At 36.5% G+C, this 10,278-nt stretch overlaps 1 protein-coding gene across 2 annotated transcripts; it reads left to right on the top strand.

Annotated features, from left to right (window-relative positions):
- Positions 1–268: 268 nt before the first annotated feature.
- LOC145980626 (uncharacterized) lies at positions 269–9,927 on the top strand. 2 transcript variants are annotated; one of them, XM_083113665.1, is made up of 4 exons: positions 269–355; positions 6,272–6,356; positions 6,387–6,705; positions 9,780–9,927. In XM_083113665.1, exons 1-3 carry the CDS (start codon positions 344–346, stop codon positions 6,659–6,661), a joined length of 372 nt encoding a protein of 123 aa, XP_082969791.1. In that variant the 5' UTR covers positions 269–343; the 3' UTR covers positions 6,662–6,705; positions 9,780–9,927. The 2 variants fall into 2 exon arrangements, with proteins under 2 accessions (XP_082969791.1, XP_082969790.1); XM_083113664.1 differs by having other exon boundaries at positions 6,272–6,705.
- The last annotated feature ends 351 nt before the right edge of the window (positions 9,928–10,278 follow it).

Genomic DNA, 10,278 nt, shown 5'->3' with positions numbered 1-10,278 from the left:
GCAAATTCTTGAATGAATAAACATCTTTTAAGCATTTCTTTTTTTTTTTTAAAGGTATCTTTCAAATTGGTCCATTGGATAAGCCAAGTATGTTATTCGAACCACCGGAAACGTAAAAAGAGAAAGGTTGTTATATGAGCGAGCACCCGGCTCTATATCGCTGGGAGGGGCATCCAGTGCGTAGAAGAGTAGGGGTATAGTTTTGTATTCCTTTCGAAGGGAAAGCAAAACAACTAAATCAACGGGTTAATTTTGTATATAAGGAGTTTCATCGTCCGTGGCACATTATCAGTCCACACAGAACATTACCGAGAAGAAACACTTCCATATTCGCTCTACCATCATGAAGTTTTTGGTAAGTTGATTTTTACAGGAGTTACGTAATTTGAGAAGACAGCGTTCATATGATGTGACTGGCTCAACGTGCTTACGGTGAACAACGGGAGTGAAATGCAGTGGCGTGTCGTCGTTCCAATCCTATTGGGGCCTAGGAGGTTCTCATTGCAAGCTGCTACGTTTATAAATCCGTAAAACGTAACTCTGTGTTGCCTGCCGTGTTTTTGGACATGAAAGCCCCAGACCTCATACAGAAATGAAGAGGTTTGTTAATATTTGTAAATTCTATTGAACAACCAATGAAAGATCTAGCACTATAGCTAGTTGTTGGATACATGCGAGTGAATCAATGAAAGATAGTCAAATATCATTGGTTTACAAGATGACGTCATCTTGGAAATGCGCGAGATTTTGAAATATGCTTAGTGCACATTTGATTTCCGTAAACTTCTCCACAGCAGCACTGGTAGCAAAAGGAGTAATATCTAATCAATGAAGCTCTAAAGGTCAATAGACAAAGATTGTTCGGGTCAATATGCGGGGCTGTCAATTTGCATATTCGGTTTGAAGACCAGTGGTTTACTCGACACTTTCGTTCAGTTGGGATCAAAGGTTGACAAAATATATACATCCTCTGATTTGGTGGAAAAGTGAACTAAGATTCTGTCTATCTCTCTCTTCTTTACTTTACTTCCTATCTCTTTCCCTCTTTGATTCTCTTTCTTCTTCGTCTGTTTTATCTGTATTTCTTTCTTCCTTTGTTCCTTCTTTTAATTTTCTGTTTCTACTCTCACAACTATTCCTCATTATCTCTCTTTTCGCTTTCTCTCCCCTTTACCTTCATTTATCTCTTTCTTTGTTTATTTCACATGTTTTTCTTTCTTCCTTTATTTCTTATTATTTTCTTTCTACCTTCTTCTTCCTGTTTCCATTCTCATCTTTGTTATTTTTCCTCCTCTACGTGTCTATTCCTATATTCGTTGATTTTACTCTATATCTTCTTTCCTCCATTTTCATTATCTTCCTTTATAATTTCCACTATTATTTCTCCCTCTTTTCGCTTTTCATCTATTTCTTCCTTCCCCTGTTATATTTCCTTTCTTCTTTCATTATTTCTTTTCCCTCCTGTTTCCAGCTTCTTTCGTTCCGTTTTCTGCTCTTCTCTCTGTCATATTTCACTGTTTTTCTGTTTTCCATCTCTCTTCTATCCTTCCTTCTCTTTCATCGTTTGTTTCTCTTTAGATTTCTGTGTTCCATTCTATCTCCTCCTATATTTGAGATTCTTCCTGCATGTGTAATTCTCGCTTTAGTAAAATGATTATAAAAATTCCTCCTGTGGGATATTTGTGTGGGTTAAGTCACAACAGGTTAAAGCCAGCCACGCTCACCCTGTCCCGACGCCCCTGCTGGAGGCCTAAGTGACACAGTACCAAACCTGTGAACTCATTGGCTATCGCATCCGCATATGGCGTCATGGCAAAGTCAGAGGATACGACGGTGGATCCCTTCCTCATTTTTCAACGAAGATGATTAGATGACGTCACGTGAATGGCTTTGATTTCCGGAATGCCATTTTAACATATCTGTGCTTTTAATTTCCCACAACTTAATGTAGAATTCTTCAAAAGTCTTATTTCGTACAGAACAGTATCATTGTGCAGTTACATCACCCGAAAACTCCCGATGCTTCAGTTCGTAATTTTTCGATTTTCCAAGTCAAATATATGCGAGTGAGTCAATAAAGGACATCTAAATTACTTAGGTAAGGTTTACCGACCAAGGGCAATAAATATGTAATTGCTTACCATTTCGTCTGTTATAACACATAAAGACATTAAGGCACACACAAAAGTTATATTTCGTTACGTGCAAAACATGTTATTACAAACGCGCATTACTATTACTAATGCCTAATAATAACTTATAGTATTTATTCAGCACTTTATAAACACACTACTTACTAGGTAACTGAAAGAATAGAGACTTTAATATGACATGAAATAAAGAATAAGTAATGTTAACTTTCTTCACGAATTCTCTGTGAAAAATTTAAGTAAACTATGCATTGCAAACATAGTGCCATCTAGTATCTATTTATATAAAGAAATGACGCTATTCTACCATACTAATGAGCAGGAATTCGGAAAGCAGTGTAAGCTATCGGCCTAGATGTGGAGAAGCATACAATTTTGTTAACATAAAGCTTACGAATTATTATTTTATTGCAACATATATGTCAGATTGTCTTTGCGAGTGAGCGATGAACCATATCTAGACTTTTGCACGATGATGAATGATGTGCGTGTGTGTGAAATATGAGTATGGTCTGAGGTGATGGAGATATCATGATCACAACAGTCACGTGTTTTACTGATAGGTAAGAAACCATGATACACGATGCGCAATGAAAGGTCTCTATTTATTCAGTTCAGGACCACGCATCGAACCAAGAATGGATTTACAGTACTGTAGTTCCCATTCCCTATGAAGATGCATGCACCATCTAGTGACGATATAACGAACTACATGACAGCGCAGCAAAATATGGACTGTCCTCATATATGACACTTTTTTTAGGAACCTTAATTTCTGTAATAATGATTTCTGGTACTGATAGAACAGCACTAGTCACAGAATAATGCTGAATCATTAGTTTCTATTAACACACTTTTTACGCAATAATTATACTGCATTTTCTTCTTTCGAAGATTTTCCAACTGAAATAGATTATACAGTAGATATACTATAATTCGATCGTTACCAGTGTAAGTACTCGAGAGTAAAAATACTTAATGCGTGTGAAATTCACGCGATAATGAAGAACCTTACCTCTCGAAGATACTTTTTTGTCGCGGTGAAAGTGATGCTCGTTATGTGAATTCCCGCGAGCAAAGTTCTCGTGACATAAGTGTATCCAAAGGGTTAATGCATGAAATTTCGTAATGGGCGAGACGAAGTTAAGTAATTTAATGCAGCTTCTGTAACAGAGTCGAGAGTAATGGTACGGTACAAGTTTTGATGTGTAATTTAGTACTTCTTTAGGTCGTTACTTTCCATGTGCCCGAATGCACTTTTTTTTACGCGTGTGTAGAGTGGTCAATTGCTGCAAGAGACAGAGCGTGGCCACCGCGGGGGCAAGAGTAGGTTCTAGCCCCTCTTCTCTCGAAAAAGCTTTTATCTATTCCGGAAATCTCTGGAGCAAGGATGCGCAGAAGGATAGGAAAGATGGTGGGCGGAGCGAAGCAGTACACGCTGATACAAACAGCTGAGAGCTGCAGTCGAGCCATTTCTAGTAACCACTTGCGCAGAGACTTGTTGCTTTCGTTCGCTCGTTCCAGAGATGCCCCGGACAGAGTATACATACATTCACATAATGGAAATGACAGCAGCAGTTTTGTTCAGTGCTTGTCTCGCGCTCTCGATATCGACGGTATCAGGTTCGAGTCCTGTCGTAAAAAAAGGCCAATTTCCCTGTGCAAACTGTACTGTGCATAGCGAGATGTGGATGTAGAGCACCACACATTCATAATCTCGGAATTGTCTTTTAGGTCATGTGATCAGCAACACGCTCCGGCCGCTTTTACACAAAGCACATGAACGGAGAGAAGGCAGGTGGAAGAGAAACTGGTCTTTACGAAAAATTCCATGATTACACTGTTTGAAGTCACCGTAAGATGTACAATATTCTACCGTTAATATTCAACAGTCTGTCCGTTCATTTACGAAAACATGACACAACCATTAAGCGCATGCTCATTCATATCGTCACTTCCTGTGCGGTGGCTAGAAAGTGAGGTATAGATGGCGTGGTAACAGTTCTGAATATTCAACACAGACACACACTCATAATATTATACAGTACATTAACCTTTGTATAATAAAAGCTTTCAAATTTATGTTGGAATATTTAGCATGCGTAAAAGTAGGTTCTGTATATAAATTGCAATTGTAGACACAATAAATGTATTTCTTTTAAAAAACTATTATTAAGATTACATTAATTACTGCTAACCATGATAGTAGTCAATTTTAAAGCAATTTCGATCATTTTTTTCCGTACTTTGATGACAACCGTGTTTTCATTATCCACAGGAAATACATTAAAGTCGATTCACATTTGTTAATGCTATTATCTAGCTTGACTTAAATATCTGCTTACAACTGCAACGTATGGAAAATCGTTAATCTATAGCTCAGTTTTCTTTATTAAAAAGCAACAAGGAAGAAGTGGAAATGACTTCAAGATGTACCTAGACCTTGACTTTAAGTTTGACCCTCGTATATGAGTTGGATGCGCAGCCCAAAACGCGAAAATTGTTCTTCGGTTTCCGCTTCAATCTTTCTTTTCTTTATTGTTTTTAATTGTTACACCAGCTCTGCACCAAATGTCCTACAATTGTTGTTGTTTAATATAGAGAATTTAAACTTCTCCTGAATGTAAACGTTAATGATACATCAAATTTATTTTTTTAAATAAATATAACATTATATATACATGTATATAATATTACTTAAACATATTAAAATTATGAACACAATTCCTATATCTGGTGTTGATATTAAAGGGGATAAAGAAGTTGGTAGACATACTTTTTTACCACCGCTTCAGGTTGTCATGTCGTTGACATCTGAGCCAATTCATTTGTCACGGATGTTACATTTTCCCTCCATGTAATTTACTTTTCTTTCCCAATTGTAACAGAAATGGAAGTGGTGCATTAATAACAGCTTGCAATCAAACTCACATGAACTAAAATACCATCTTGTTAGATAAATCTAAGGAAATATACTGTGCTGCCACCTGTGTTATATTCGTGAACTGACTTTGCAAGTGGAAAGCTTGAAATAAAAACACTCTGGTATCTGAATGAACCGTATGCATTGAAATTGTATTACGTATAAAAGAACAAAGTAAATCCTCAACATCTTTACTTTTGAAAATATTCTTAATTTCAGTGTTAAGATTGGTCTGCAATACCAAAGAGAGATGCTAAAAACAAAACTGAAACGATAAACTTGTTGGATCCATACAATTTGATATCTTCAAAGGTGTTAAACTATAAAATATGGTTAATTTAGAAAAAAATATTTTCCAAATATTCCCATTTTTCATGGATTTGTTCAACTCTCTTATTTGGTGAATGTCGTTAGTTAGGTATATACAGGCTGGTCGATCAACTTGGCTAGAAGTGTGACGTCATCGGTAGAAGGTTATGATACATTTTTAAAGAAATGCGTCCAATTTATTTAAATGATGAATCTTTCTGAATGTAGTTACCTGTGGCCAGTGATGTGCCGTAGACTATAAGTTTACGTCTACATAGGGTTGTAGTTTACATAGACTACGTAGACAATCTAAAGTGCACTAAAATTAATTTTCAAGGCTTTCATGAAAGGAAAGTGACATTTTCAACTGTATTGGTTCCTAACGAAATGAATAGAATCATATTTACAATAAAATTTATCTTCTCTTCTATTACCAAGTATGGAAGATGATAAATAGTATGCAAAAAACAACAACAGATGGCAGTCGTGAGGAAAGAGTGGTCTTTTTCCCATAAAACACTAGAATGTTTCCTATATTAGGTTTCTTCCTAGGTGAGAAATTGTTCGAATTTGGAAGGAAGAGTACGAAAGGTTCTCCTTACACATCAGCAACTGATACGCAGTATAATTTTTTTTAATTCCACGGCGCCCTTTGCTAAGTTATCAACTTTCGCATGCTGTTTACATAGATTACGTAATCTACGTGTATAAAATAGTCTATGTGTAGAATGTAGACTATCGTTGTTTACGCTTAGACGCACATCACTGCCTGTGGCATAATTGACATTTCTCGAACGGTTGAAATAGCAATGCAAGAATACAAAATGTTAAACTGAAATGATGTTCAAGGCGATTACAAGATTTCATGTACCTTTTCTCTTTCTTTTAGATTGTTGTCCTCGCTTTGGCCGCTGTTGCCTTCGCCGCTGAAGAGAAGAAGGAGAAGAGGGGAGTCCTTGGTCTTGGTTATGGAGGCTACGGAGGTTACGGTCTTGGCTATGGAGGTCTCGGCTATGGAGGACTCGGCTATGGAGGATACGGCTTGGGACACGGCGTGGCTCTTGCAGCCCCAGTAGCTGCCCCTATCGCTGCCCACGCTATCGCTGCCCCAGTAGCTGCCCATCCCATCGCCGCCCCTGTAGCAGCCGCTCCCTTGGCCGTCGGACACGGTCTCGCCTATGGAGGATATGGAGGCTATGGTCTTGGTCTTGGACATGGTCTTGGCTATGGTCTCGGCTACGGACACGGCTATGGCTATGGTCTAGGCCTTCATGGTTAAACTTAAATAATCCAGTCATCACATCTATATCATCAACGCTGCAGGTAAATCAATACAGCTTTCTTTTTTGATTGATTTGGTTTATTTCACTTCGCTTTTCTGCCACTTTTGGCTAATCGCGAAGATGAGAATGAATGATATGATGAAATTGATGAAGGGACACTCACAAAGAACACCCATGGTCATGCCAGGATTCGAACCCGGACCCCTGGCGTCGTAGAATAGAATAGAATAGAATGGTCTTTACTTAAGCAAGCGTGTTTCGGCTTCATGGGCCGTTCTGACAATCAACCCTTGTCAAAGATACAATAAATGAATAAAAACAAAAAGAAAAAAACACATAATGATCATGATAATACAATAAATGATAATATAAAGATTATACAATGATAAAATAATACATTGAATAGATTAGTATATATACTGTGTAGTAAAGATAAGTAATAAGTCTTCGGGGGGGGGTAGGTTAACTATGCATTTAATGATGTATAAGTGCAGGTGCAATTGTTAACATATGAAGGTTAACCACTAACCACTACGCCACGGAGGTCGACAATACAATAAAACTACTTTTCTGTTTATTTGAAATTGTTTTAAAGTTACACGTAAAGGAGCCTGGAGGGTGATGCTGATTACATCGAATTTAAATTGGCCGAGATCAAGAACGTGCGGGCCCTACCACCACATGGTACTGTGCTATGTGCACGGGGAACGTACCTTACTGTTGCACAGTAAGGGTAATCGGGACTGGACCTTCAGTTTAAAGTGGTATCCGAACCACTATGTGCCTCTATCGGTTATAGAACTCCTTGATTACAAGGCGTAAACGTTACCACTGCGCCATCTTACATCGGTTTTCTCTATCTTTTTAGGCTAATCATAAATACAACTTAATCGGGACTGTTCCTACAGTTTATAATTAGCATAAAAAGCACTATATGCCTCAAACGGGACCTTTTTTTACTCATACAGAACTTAAAATGCGTCAAACATTGTTGAGACACTCATGGACACAAATAAACGTATAAATTTGGTTCCTCTCAAAAGCCTGATCTTATCAGCCGATGCATTTAAGTACATCACACGGAACAGCAGCTGAAAAAAGTACACGTTGATGCATTTCCGTGTGTATTTTGAGACGCATCGTTAGATGTTTATGCATTTTTAATGTGCTACTGGAGTCAATTGACACATTTTTGGTTCTGTGTGTACAGGATGACAGCGTTACCGAGGGGGTTTCTTTGATCGCGACGATGAATGATGATCATCTGATGAAGGTATTCTCACAAAGAAATACCTGAGTCAGGACTGGATCCCAGTACCATTGGTGGAGAAATCAGGACGTAACTAACATTTATAAATGTAGGACGTAACTTGCAAGATTGTTGGCCTTCCTATTGTGTATCTTCCATTAAGATAGAAAAACATTAAACACATAAGTTGTTAATTTATTTACATTTTATGAATTAGAAATTTGAATTTATAAATTAGTAGCATTTTATGCCTTACAGGATACTCAATTTTATAAGTTAAAAATATATTAAATGGCTTCAAAATTCACATAGCACGTTAGGTGGTCGACTTGAACTCCCAACTTGAGCCCGAGTATGGTCATTGGTGTTCGTCATTCAATTTCATCTGATCATCCTCATCGTCGCGATTAACCAAGAGTTGGTGAAAAGCGACGCAAAATAAAAATTCAAAACTCACGTAAAAATTTGATTACAATGTATTTAATTTAGAACTGCCGTATATATTATATTAATATCGCCAATAATGAATTTGCAAAGGACATAACTTTTCCCCAGTGCAGGTTAACTGATTATAAATATAGAACATTAATAAATGGTTTATAACTTACAAAGAATGTGAAGTATTAACGCCATTTTGAGTGTCACATAAGTAATTGTTTAGTAGAAAATAGCATCACAAATTTGCGTTTATTTTCATGTTCCATTATGCAGAAAAGTCACACAAAGGTTCGAAAAAAATTGACAAAATCTGATGTTCATTTCAATGTTCACCATGGTGCACTAAAGGGAGTAGTAATTTTTCTCCAAAAGCACCAAAAAAAAGTATAATAATCGAACAAAAGGTCAAAATATTTACTTAGCACATCGCGCTACTACGCCAGGGGTCCTAAGATCGAATCCCGGCCTGGGCATGGATGTTTGAGAGTGTCCATTCATTAATTTCATCATGTCATCACTCATCCCAATCTTCGCAAATTAGCCAAAAGTGGCACAAAAAGCGAAGTAAAATAAAACAAATCAATCAATCAATCATTGACTTGCATCACATCATTGAATACTTATTTTATTACAAAAGTAATGTCAATTTGGATTAGTTTCTTGTTTTATTCAAGTTTAAAAATTCTATATATATCCTATCAAATAGTTATGACATATAACATTTATTTAACTATTAGACGTACAACAGTCTTCTATGATTGGAAACTCTCAAGACGCCCATTTCTTTAATAACAAATCAACTTCCGCCACTTTCTTGAACCTTTTTGTTGTCTGTTTACCGTCTTGTTTATACGCTGAAAATTAAATCGGCAGTTAAATTATTAACGTACGTGGATAATGTCTTCATCTAGCAAACGTACAGGTTATCACACACTTTCACTTAATGGCAATTCAAAATGACCTACAATGATTTTTAGAATGAAAAACTCAGGAATCAAGTAACTTTTTCGCTACAAACAGTCGTACGTTTTTCCATTGATAAATATAATTCCTTTAAAATGTACACAAAGTATGAAGATGAACACTTTAGAAGTAATTAATACTTAGTTAATAGTTTCATTATGGCATAAGGAGTTTTTCACATTGAATATTCCTGCAATCAAAGCTGGCATTATTTCAGAAAACATATAGATATGTGTGTCGTGTACGAAACTTTATTCTTTAGCGTTAATTGTGCCATCTATCATTTACAACTAAAAACCATCACGATAAAATATTAATGCTGTGTAATTCAAATTAAAAACAACAATTATATATTTTTATGCAGAAATATGCTTTGAATTATACATATATGTATATGCCAAATATATTGTAATTATTCTCACGTGAATTTTTTTTTAAATGGAATGTCTTTCTTCTCTTTACAGATACCTTCGCTTATTACATAAACAGAGGATTCTCTGCCATTCTTTCAAATATCATCATCTTCATCATCGCACAGAGAAATTCCATGAATCCTCATTCTTCAATCGACATGACAATTGTAAAAAATAAACAAATAGTGTATATATAAAATAATAATTGTGTTTTACTTCCCAACTTCAAAGGTTTTTTTTAACCTTAGTTAAAAGATCGGTACTTGTATGATCTCGGGACAACACCTTTCACTCGTTTATTTCGTGCATTGCGAAACATTCTTTAAGGTGGGATTTTGCTTTTCTCCCCAAAATAATTTCAATTTCTGACATTAACAGAATTATTGTTCTTCCTTTTCTCGTTTCCGTAACACAAAATATGGCGGACACAGCTTGAGTAGCGTCGTGGATCAGTGTTTCCAACCTTCTTAACCGAAAAATGCTCCACAAACCATTCACGCATAGCCCCAAAAACCATTCACGCATAGCCCCACAAACCATTCACGGTAAG

Source organism: Lepisma saccharinum, chromosome 28, assembly GCF_977018435.1.
Source record: "Lepisma saccharinum chromosome 28, izLepSacc3.1, whole genome shotgun sequence".
Lineage (NCBI taxonomy): Eukaryota > Metazoa > Arthropoda > Insecta > Zygentoma > Lepismatidae > Lepisma > Lepisma saccharinum.
This window is presented reverse-complemented; position numbering and strand designations above follow the sequence as displayed.